Genomic DNA, 12355 nt, shown 5'->3' with positions numbered 1-12355 from the left:
TCTTGCAGGTATTCATAAAATATTTATAAATTCCTAAATGCTCAGAGTGTAAATGTTAATTGTGCTTTGCTCTTAGATAATTTTGTATAATTTTTTGGTATATTTTTCCTGGATAGTCCAGCATTTGGGGGAGAGGAGTTCTCCTATAAACATCATGAAGGTGATTATCAAATTTAAAGGTCTTGAACTTTAAAAAAATGAGACAATCAATGACCAAGTCAAAAAATTACTAAAAGTTATTATGCATACTTGTGATATAAACTTGTGCTTCTCTGCAATGATCTTCTTAAAGAAACCAGAAAACTATTCAGCTATAAAAACAGATTATGTAATTTAATTTCCAAAAGTCAGTAAGAATTCACTAATGAAAGGGCCACCAAAATCTGAAAATTACTCCAATACTAAAAAGACGAAAGTAAATAAACCAGTCTTTCAAAACAAATTCTTGCATGGAAGGGTTGAGCTTAAATGAGAAGTTTCTTCCATCTCTGAAAGTCTGTTAAAAAACCTGTATTTTATTAAGGAATTCCCATCTTGGTAACCACATTTCACAAAGCACAATCAATACAGGCTAGTTTTACCTTGATATTCTGGGCATCGACATTAGCTCCAGCTTCCAGAAGAAGACTAATGACTGTGGTATTCCCTGCTAGTACTGCCCAATGCAGAGCAGTGTTTTTGTGATACTTGTCACCAAGGTTAACTGAAACATTGAATGTTAAAAGCAATCTAGTTGGATCCACACTGAAAAGGAAAAAAAAACACAACAACAACAACAACCCTAATTTCAATTATAGAAATCATTACAGATACTAAACTGATTGTGGTTGCATTCCATCTTGGAACACTTCTATTCTAACCTATTTTCAACAACTTTATAATGAGTAATGAGACAACATTCTTAATATGAAGTGTTAAATACATGCAACACCATATAACCTAAACTACTTCGAAGAGAGAGCACACTTCATCCTGACATTTATTATTTTTCACCTAGGGATTAATGCCATTAATATCTATATAATTAAACAATTAAAAATTTAAATTTAGATTGCTCCAAAAATGATTTAAGGCAACTTACTAATTAGTATGTTAAACTTGCCAATATGCAAATCACATAAAAATGAGTCACTTTTTAAAAAGAAGATAACGTCTTCCATTCTTGGAAATTGTTAAAAGAAGAATACCTTAAGGATACTACAATTACCAACATAAAGGTAAACACAGAAACTCAAAACATCCAAAAAGGTAATTTATGTTATATACTATGTACTCATTATAAGAATTTTAAATATTAGTGAGTATAACATTAATTGCTTTTTCTCATCACTTATTTTACATTTTATTATGCTGAAAGTTATCTGAGTAAGTATTTTATAAATGGTTACATACCTATGTGTTCTATAAGCTGCCCACATTAAAGGCGTCATCCCATTCTGATCCATCATATCTACATCCTGATAGAGTAAAAAGAAAGTCAGACAGTAAAAACTTTTAAGTTCCTGCCAAATTTACTGAGAAAAATATAATTTACACATCACAGGAGAAGCCAGCGTAATAACAGTACTCAATCGAGGGTGATTTATGAAACTTTTTTTTCTTAACTTTAAAATAAAACTATTATCACTGAATATTTTAATTAATGTGGATATAAGTATCTAATTGACATATATTAAGTATATATTCAATATTTAATTAACTTCTATTTCTCGTTTTCCCTTTTAAGATGCTTCACTCAGCCTTTCAATGTTTTCATTTAAAGATCTTAACATACTCTTGATCTTTCACCCACAAAGGATCGATTAAATAAATGACTTATGTCTCTGAAAAACTTATTTATACTAATTCATGATAGGAGGGAATAATAAAACCCTGTTTATTCCTAGGCATTTTAAAACAAAGAATAAATTCAATAAACTTCAACAGATTCAAAAAAGTTTGTTTGCTTTTTATCACTATCACTACACATAAATATTTTTAGAATTAACTAATTCTACAAAGTTTGTGGTGAAAAAGCAAGGTAATAAAGCAATCCTCTGTCTTACTCCCCACGATTTTCACTTTTTTTAGCTCATTATTTTGGTCTTTACCTCCACATTTTTAAAATAAGATACCTGAATTGCTACTTTTTGATTTTTCAGTTTTAGGCATTATCCTAAATATGCATACTTTACATATCCTCAATATGTAAAATAGCAAATTCTCTCTTTCTTCTCACTGCCCCATCACAAATACGCACCTTTCCTATTCTTTCCTCTGAAAAGATCTACTGTAGTTCTGGTTCTATAAATATTTGATATTTACATTACTATAAATATATATGAATACTATTCCCAACAAAGTATGTAGTAAACTATGATTACTTTCCTCTCCTACCCAACTTTTTTGCTTTCCTTGGTACTGCATTTTTTCTCCCTTTTGCTTAGTTTTCTTTTTCTTTCTTTTTAGCAAATCAGAATTAAAACTACTACCTGTTCAACCAAAACTCTTCTCAAGTTATCTAAATCTCCTTTCAAGACAGGCTGATGTATCAGGGATTCTATCAGTTTCACTTGCCTAAAATTCCTTCTCCTGATCCACTCCAATCTGCCTGAGGCACCTGTCTCATTAACTAGAACAGGACTTCTTTGAAGACAGAAATTATTTTAAATTCATCTTTGTATTCTCAGTGCCCAGAAGAGTAGATAATCAAAAAACATTTGTTAAATGAAAAGACATGTTTATCTATCTACTCTTCTAGACTTGGGAAAGGCATGGGCTTTAGAATAAGACAGACATGATTTTGAATTCCTAGCTCTACCACTTAATAACTATAAAACTGGCAAAATTACATTAATTCTCTGAAACTCAGCTTTCCCACCTACAAATGTGAATACAAATAATGGCTTCATAAGACCCCTGTGAGGATTAAATGGAATAATGTGTGTAAAGCAAACTAATTCCATAGCCTGGAACATAACAGACATTCAATAAATATTAAGTTTCCTCTTCTTCCCTTCCCCATCTCCCATTCCTGGATTACATTAAACCAGCAGATCTTATCCAAGTTATGTTATCTAATTTACCAGTCAGTGGAGAGAGGACAGAGTTATAGTGAGTACACTATAAAACACTTCATAACTCTGTGTAGCAGTTCTCTGTAAGCTACTATTACTGATGGGAGTATGTCTCAAATATCCAAATGTATTGAGGCAGAAAAAATGCTGAGAACCACCACACTGACAAGTGACAACACATATCCTTGGACATCATTAGTTTTAGTCTCTTTCATGAAAACTGTAGTCAAATGTTATGCCTTATCACTACATATCTATTTCTAAATTTATTTTACGTGTTGTTGGGAACATCTCATGTAACCTCACTCAATAGTTACATTATACATGTTGATTTTTTTCCACTAAAAATCTTAAAAAAAAATCTTCTCTGAAGAAATGACATACTTCCTTGTTTCTTAGACGAGAGTTAAGTTCTGTCACTTATTTTACTTCCTTCACTGCCCTGGTTTGAAGAAAGCTCAACTAAATTTGATGTCCAATTAAAGCAAACATGTAAATTCTTATGTTTAAGTTTCTTCTTCCTTTTTAGTTGTAAGTCTTTTCATATCCTTTTTAAAGAGTGACAGTATTTAAAATATTAATAAGTAAAATAAAAAATGTAAAATTATGCCACATCTGTAGAGTACTAAAAGAAAAATGAAATTCAACCTTTTCTTTCTTTGGGTCGGGATTTAAAACTTGGTACTTCTTTTCCAAGTTCAGCCTGGACGTATGAGTATTCTCTATTAGGAAGAATTAACAAGCCCAGATCAAAAGGTTATGGTAATTCCATGATCAACAGGGCTCCATTACTTAGCATTTTCCCCTTTTTTTTCCTGAAAATCATCCAAAAGAATTGGTAGTGAGCACTGAATATATTTAACAGTATAACTAACATGAAACAATTGTGAAGAATAGAATGACAAACTGAATGGAAATGTCACAAGCCCTGAGAATGTAAATTTGATAAAATTAACCAAAAATGGGGGGGAAATGGAAAAAGGCTGAAAAGAAAGTATAATGAGTACCTAATCTGTAATAGCTATGAGTCAAAGGATATTATTTAAAACTGAAAAATCAAGTAATAGAAATTTATCAGAACAAGTTAACACTAAGAAAAACAGTGTAATTGACTAATGTCAATGTAAGACAGGGAAGAGAACGAAGAAATTAGAAATATACTAATTTTATTACTGCTTATAATTGGGAACTAATCAGAACTAATAAAAATCGAGCAAACATCTGATTAAAGTGAGGGAGAAAAAGAGAACTGTGTGACTGAGGAAAGAATTACCAAGCAGAAGAAAAGAGCAAGCACAAAGGCCCTAAGACTGAAGCTTATCAGAGCTGTTCAACGAACGGCAAGAAGACGGGTGTGGTTAAAGCAGTGGTGAGGGGGAGATGACAGAAGATGAAATCAGAGGTATCCAGGGCTAGACCACACATGGTTCAATAGGCCAGAGAAGGACTTTGGTATCCGTTTCAAGTATAATGTAATGCACATTAGAGTGGTTTTCTTTTACAATATTTTAGCATATAGATTGAAAAACAGTCTGGAAAAATATAAACTAAACTGTTAAAGGAAGTGATCTCAGTGGGGAGAGGAGGTAAAGGAAGAGGTGGGATTTCATTCTCTAAGTCATACTCTTCTATTATGTTTGAATATTTTACAATAAGTATGTGTTACTTTTCTAAGCAGAAAAAAAAAACTCTTACTCATGAAAAAGAAAACTACTTGTCAGACATTTATTAACATTATCATGCATTTACTGCACAAACGGTACTGTGACAAAAATCTCTGCCCTTGAAGAATTTTATAGCCTACATACTATGTCAGAGTTAAAATGATTACTGAAACATCCAAACTCCAAAATCAATAAGCTAACAAAAATAGTGAAAACTTTACACCACTTTTCCTACCCAGTTAAAAACTGGAAGAAAAAAAGTGAACATGTATTGTAAACTTATATCTGTAATACAGAAGGCCACTGAAGACAATGCCACGTGCAACAGCGCCATCTACTGCTTCAACTGCCAGTCTAGAAGGAACCGTAGGAGAACAAAGATGATCCCTTGTGGTAGCTGGTCTCCAAAGATGGCCCCTAATAAACCTCCCTTCCCCGTATTCACGCCCTTGTGCTCCCTCAATGAACATGCGCTGGCACTGTTACTTGCTTTAACTGACAGAATGGAGCAGAAATGCTGTTATGCCAGTTCAAAACGTCAGACAGCTTCTGCTCTTGCTCTTTTGGGCACTCTGAGCCACCATGTAGGAAGTCTGGCTTCCCTGCTAGAGAGACCACATGGAGGGGTATCTTGGAGAAGAAATTCTAAGACTGCATGGGGAAAAAGAGAGAGGCCTAGCTGTCAACTGAGCCCAGCCTTTTAGCCATTCCTATCAAGATATAAGGTATGCAAGTGAGCCATCCTCCAGCCCAGTTGAGCCCCCAGACGACTGCAGCCCCCTGCCATTATCACAAGAGGAACCACCCAGCCAAGCCCAGTCAACCCACAGAATTGTGAAATACAATGGTTGGTTGTGTTCTAAAGCCATTATATTTAGGGGGTAGTCTGTTTACACAGTAATGGATAATAAACTCCCCCTTCCAGCAATTAATTTAACCAGTCTATGCCTCTTTTCCTTAGCAATAGTGTACAACACACAACCGTCATTGACTGGCACTGCCAACAGCAAATACCTTAAAGGATTCATAAAATAAATACTATTCAAATTCTAAATCTAATATTTTAAATTGAAATAACAAATATATGTTAATAGCACTGAATTAAAATCATTTGTCTTTCTCTTATGATAAGTTCCTTAGCTATAAAACTAATGTTTAAGTACAACGAGAGAAAACTCATGAAAGAAAAACTGAGTGACATTACTTTTAACAAAATACATGTTATTGAAACAAATGAAAATCATGGTACACAGAAACTGATAATATTTAATATGATTATAGTCACTACATATTCAGGAGAAATCAGGAAGAATCACTTAAATCATGAGAATTTTTCTGACATGTAAGAAGCAGTATTTTATATAGCAGAAACAGAGAAAATGACTTAAGGAATGTATCCCCCTTGAGAGGGACTTAATACAGAAAATAACCAGTAATATGTTCAAAAAAGTTTAAATGAATTCAGATGATATATTCAAAAGACGTAATTAAGGGAAAAAAATAGATACTTAAAATTTCTCCCTTACTTTCTGGAATTCATCTCTGTCACTACTGGAAATTAAAAAAACCCACCTTAATGGATCATTATCTAGATCATAACTGGTTTTCATATTTTTATGTTAACTACATTAAACAGCTCAATATCAAACTAACTATATATTTATTTATTCTCTTCATCCATCAGAAAGTACTATTTAAATATCACTAGACTGTTACACTTGTTAACACCAATAATATTAGGTATTTAAACCATGAAGAACGTTTGGTTAAAATCTATCCCGTTGTGACTTTTTTTTACCTGTCCTTTTGCTATGAGATAAGCAACAATTGAGGTATGTCCAAACTGGGCAGCCAGATGAATACAGCTACATCCTTCTCCGTCAATTAATGAAGGATCTGCACCATATTTCATTAGTTGCACGACCATAGATAGATGGCCTTGTCTAAAACGTAAAAGAATAAACACTTAAATATATAAAGTTATTTCAAACAAGAAACTCTGGAAAGATCTTTTTTTAAAAAATAGGGTAATGGTGGAAAAGATTACACAAATCTTATTTTATGTTATTTTAAAATAGGTATATGTCAAGACACATTTAGGATTTTATGTTCTTAAGTCTTAACTGGTATAAGCGGTTTTTGAAAATTTATAGATACTCATAACTTCTTTAAATATGTAATAAATAGTTACTATATTCTATTAATCCTATTTCAATATGACCTTAATTGTCCCATGAACTAGATACTTCTTTCACTGTAAACATATGTAGGCTGCAAAAGTATTCCAAAGTTTAACACCATCTTATCATTAACTGGATTAATATCAGTATGGTTAATTCCTTAAGGACACTTTGGACAATAAACTTTGCTTCAATGCAGGTAACACTGGACAGCAATACGTTAGCACATTATTGATATTAATTACTGGCATAACAAGTTCTCCCATTCATTTCCTCATATTCTTTTTAAAGCTACTTAGTTATAGATTGCTAAAGGAACCAAAGGGAAAAAAAAAAATCCAGAATTAAATTTAAACCTTGTGGCCCAGTGCAATGGAGTTGAATTTAGGTCTCCTCCAAGTTGATCCACAATAGCACCTTTCGAAATATAGTATCTATAAGACAAAATTTTAAATAATTAAGACAACTTTCATTTTCAATTTTAAGAAACTGTATGAAAAATAAAGAAATGTTTTTCATTTTAGATCTCATGCTAGTTTATGCCTTTGACAATAAACAATCTTTTGTGAGTTTTTAAAATACATTAGCAGAATTTTACATCAAACATATCACTCTCTTTTGTTCCACAAGTAAAAGAAAAGTAATTTTTTTAATTACAATAAAGAATAGCAAAGCCAAATAACAATCATATAAAAAAGAAGGCATTCAGAGAACCACAAAGATTTGGATCCTACAGCAGCATCAGGTAGAATTTTGGAATTACAACAGCTGTAGAGCAGGCCAGACACATAGCCTACCATGGGCAGAAGCTCAGCTTTTTAAGCTCAGCTTTACTTTCCTCACAAGATTACTATAGATTAAATCAAACAACATATGTGAAAGAGTTTTATACACTGTAAAGTATAACATAAAGTTTCTTTATGATGCCTTATTTGTTATGCTTTTAAAGCTGTGTTGCTTTAAAAAGAAACAGCAATCTCATTTCTTACTATATTTATGTCATAACATCTTGATATTCTCTGAAATGAACAGGACCTAGCTGCTTATATAATGCTTGTTTTGGAACTGATCAATGCAATGAATCTTGAATACAAATGATTTCAAGGCATTTGATGGCAAATGTTTGACATATGTATATTATTGAGGTTCTTAAACTGTTCTAAGTGATTACTGCTTTAGATCACTAATGCATTCACTCTTAATGCTCATAGTTCCAAACATTTAATATATTCAGTACTTACAAGCTTGATTCAGATATTTTCTGCTTTATACATTTAAGTTGGTGCTTTTAAAGCATTATGCAATGAAGGGCCCAATTCCACTCTATCATACAGTTTGAAGTAACTTAAAATATTTCTAGACTAAAATATTTCCAGTCCAAAACATCAGACAGTCTGAACACAAACATTCAAATGCTCCTAAACTGTTTCTTAAGGTACCCAGTAGACATTAATGCAATAATTGAAAATGATTTTTTGAGCCCTAAGAGAAGTACAGCACAGCCAAAGAACAGCTTTGATAGGAAATATTTTCTTTAAAATTCCAACTAGAAAGTTTTTTTAAGCAATTTTATTACCTTCTCTATAGTTAATATATCTGTGTTCCTGAGACGTATTTTTACTCACATTTCAAATCCTTGCTAGGACTATGGCAATGAGTGATTTCCAAACTAGTTCTAAAGTACAACTTTTTTTTAACAAGGATAGGGGAAATTTTTTTTCTGCATGATAAAGAACAGTAACTTCTATCACCTTTTCATTGTAAACCTCTGGAAGAAAAATACTATATTTTTATAACATGTTATTTTTTTGTAGCTTTAAGACCCTAGTTCAAACTATAAAATTCTGAGAAGATTGTATAATTCTTATTTTTAAACTCAAACCTCCTTGCAATACTATAAGATGGTTATTATCAAGAAAGGTACTTGCGGGTACTAATGATCCCTAGATTTTGAGAAGAGAATATCAATGAATAGCAACAAATACTTGAAAGATGAAAAGCAAAGAGCTAAAACCCAAATGTCTCCAGAGGAGAACACCAATGAGAAGCAAACCAGAATATGTTATAAAACCCTAGAAAGGCTAAGGGATTAAAGGCAATAGTCACCTCAAAAGAAAGTAATAAGAAGCTGGACTGTAAACAGAAACACTGGTTCAAAGTCAATATAAGCTGCTGAAAAACTGTTGTTTTCTAACTTATATTCTCACTGAAAGTGAGTGTTTATTTAGCATCACAATAGGCATTTTAGTGACATGGAAGCAATCAAGCAGCTGACAAAGCTAGACTAGTTTTCTTTGTGCACTGTCATCTTAAAATGTGACTACTTAAATTTTTAATATTATTATAGTGATAATTCAAACTCTTCTATTAAAGTTCAGATTCATTCTAGTGTCTCTAAACTTCTCATGCTCCTGTTGATTTTAACATTCAGCCATTCAGTATTTGCCAAAAGGTGTATTCAGTGCATCTTTCCAGAGAAATTTAAGACTCAAGGAATTACATCACAGAAACACATGGGACACTGAAAACGTTGCAATGAAAGTTTACATGCTAAAGGGACATTTGGGAGGTTCCTAAGTCCCACAACTTCCAATCAGCTTTGTTATGTCTCTCCTAAATATGAATGGTCAAACATGACCAGATAGTTGAGGAAAGCTTCAAACATGGAAGGAGACCAAAATAAACAGAAGAAGCCCAAAATAGACAATATATAGAGAAGAGCTTAAAAAACTAAAGTTATAATAAATAGCCTCCAAAAAATAAGAGAAGATAATATACTCATGACATAAGAACAAAACATTTTTTTAAGTGGGGTGGGGGGTAGAGATCAAGAGAGAATGCTTCAAATTGAAAATGCCATAGATAAAATTAGAAATTCAAAAGAAGGATTAGAAGATAAATTAAGAACATCTCCCTAAAGCACAATAGCTATAAAAGGACCATATCAATGCACAATAATGTAAACTTTCACAAAGTGGGGAATAAAGAATAAGAGCTTATATGTCGCCAGGGAAGAAGAATAAGCCACACACACACTGTGCTCTCAGAAATTATAAGCTACTTATTTTTTAACAAAGCCCCATATTCATTAACAACACCTTGACTTGAAATCAAACTAAAATCAGAGACTACAAGCATTATTAGCTGTTGTTAACAAAGAATCTTGAAGTAACAGGAGACTGCTGAAGACCAAAGCCTGCACTAATCCTTTTTATTTCATTATACCAGGGTAAAATCTAAGAAATAGTTAAAAGACTTCCACTTGAAAACACTAGGAATATAAGAAATCCAGGCCAGGTGAAGGTCTCCTCCTTTCCAAATTATACTTACTTTAATATCTTACCAGCATGAAAAGTGACCCAACTAACTTTGCTTGAAGCAAGCTCCTACAATACGTCCTGATGGAACATAACTGTTACAAGGGACACTTCTCCATGGGTCTCTGGTGGCTCCCATATGTCTTGCTGAGTATATGAGAAGACTGCAAGGTCCTGACCACTCTTTACACAGGCCATTTCTGAGTTCTGTTTGCATCAAGCAACCTTGAGAAATGAGGTAACGTCTCCCTCTGGGACAAAGAGCAACTTTGCTTCCCATGTACTATAAAAGCAATGAATATCCACTGTGTGTGCTGCATCGACCATATCAAGCCACTCCCATAGGACCTAGGGAGCTATGCAAATATGATGTTCATGCTATTTGCTGTGCTATGAATAAAGTCCTTGGTCTCTACCTGAGTCATGTATCTTCTGCCAGCATCCATGAAATAGTAATATGCTGTAGCTTCTAAGAAGGGTGTAATTCTAGACTGAAAAGTAAAAAATTAATCTTGAGGCTATAAATACCAGTTACTATAGAAAACTGCATTTACTCACCATTATGTTTGTTTTAGGAAAGTAACTTGCTGAACTATGAATTGTAAGAAATTAAGTTTACCCCCCTGATTGGGAGATTGTGATTGACATATATACAGTACTACGTACAAAATAGATAACTAATGAGAACATGCTATATAGCACAGGGAACTCTACTCAGTGCTCTGTGGTGACCTAAATGGGAAGGAAATCCAAAAAAGAGGGGATATATGTATACATAAGGCTGATTCACTTCGTGGAACAGCAGAAACTAACACAACGTTGTAAAGCAACTATGCCCCAATTAAAAAAAGAAATTAAGTTTACCCCTCTGAAGACATAATATACACAGACACTGTAGTTATTAACCCATTCTATAGTTAGTGACTTTATTCTGTAACCTCACTTGCCCATAAGTGGTGGAACAATCCATAATGCAAGCAACATCAAGACTTTTTGTCTGTATTTCTCATTTTAGAGTTTCTTATTTATTTTTAAACACAAGACAAATGTGAATTTTTTGATCAACAGAATGAGATCAAATATATCTTAACTATAACACTTGAAGCAAAAAAATAATAAAGTAATGCTTTAAAATTCCGAGAAAACTAAGCTTAATCTAGAAGTCTACACTCAGCCAACCAACCAATAAGGTTTGAGGGCAGAAGAGATAGTAGCTTCAAAAGATTTACCTCCCAAGCACTCTCTCTCAGAAAGTTTCTGAAAAACGAGCTCTACTAAAATCAGAAAGTAAACCAACAGAGAGAAAAACCTGAGATCCAGGAAACTGAAACCAACACTGGAGCAAAGGGATTTCCCAGAATGATTGCAAAGGTAAGTCTCAAGACAATTGTTGTACGTAGCTCTCAAGAGCAAACAGTCTGGGTTGGAACAGAAAGATGGAGAAATTCAGGAATGATTTCATCCTATCTACTCCACCAAAAAAGGAACCAATAAATTATTTGATACTGTTTGCATACACAGATGGGTTTTACAGTTCTGTCTATGAGTATGGGAACAATTAGTTCCAATATACATAAAGTTAAACAAATGAAAAAAGAAAGCAACTATTACTTCTGACAAAAATAAAAATTCTACAGGACAAAAACAGATATCATAGAACACTTCTGGGCTCATCAGTGATAATTTACATATGCACAACAATTTAAACTTTGCATAGTAATTTAACTAAAACTATAAAGAAGACAGAGGAAGAAGTATTAGTGGTGAGGTGTTCTAGGACATCTAGTTATCCCAAAAGAGAAAGTCAAAATATAATAACTGATAAATCAAGAAACAGCACAAAAACTGGCAATATTTATTAAAATTCAAAATTCATCCTCCTTACTTTCCTTCTCCTAAGAATTCTACAGATATATAAGAACATAAGCAAAATGGTATGTGAACAAGGTATTATTTACAACACTGTATAAAATAGTAAAAACACTAGAATCAATCTAAATGTTCACCAATAGGTAAACCATTAAATAAACTAAGTCCATACAATTAAATATTATACAGCTTTTTAAAAAGAATGATGTAGCTCTAGTTGCACTGATATGAAAAAATTTGAAGATACATAAATTAAATGAAAAGAGCAG

At 32.8% G+C, this 12355-nt stretch overlaps 1 protein-coding gene across 1 annotated transcript in view; it reads right to left on the bottom strand.

Moving 5' to 3' along the window:
- The window catches only part of ZDHHC17 (zDHHC palmitoyltransferase 17), a gene marked incomplete at its 5' end in the record, with an annotated part of 106847 nt that overhangs the window by 47164 nt on the left and 47328 nt on the right, over positions 1-12355 (bottom strand). The window contains 4 exons of the mRNA XM_082850633.1: positions 582-744; positions 1393-1457; positions 6519-6663; positions 7257-7334. Coding sequence (XP_082706759.1) covers positions 582-744; positions 1393-1457; positions 6519-6663; positions 7257-7334 — 451 coding nt within the window. The remainder of the gene's footprint in view (positions 1-581; positions 745-1392; positions 1458-6518; positions 6664-7256; positions 7335-12355) is intronic.

This window comes from Leucopleurus acutus (genome assembly GCF_964270905.1).
Source record: "Leucopleurus acutus genome assembly, chromosome: 11".
NCBI classification, from domain to species: domain Eukaryota; kingdom Metazoa; phylum Chordata; class Mammalia; order Artiodactyla; family Delphinidae; genus Leucopleurus; species Leucopleurus acutus.
This window is presented reverse-complemented; position numbering and strand designations above follow the sequence as displayed.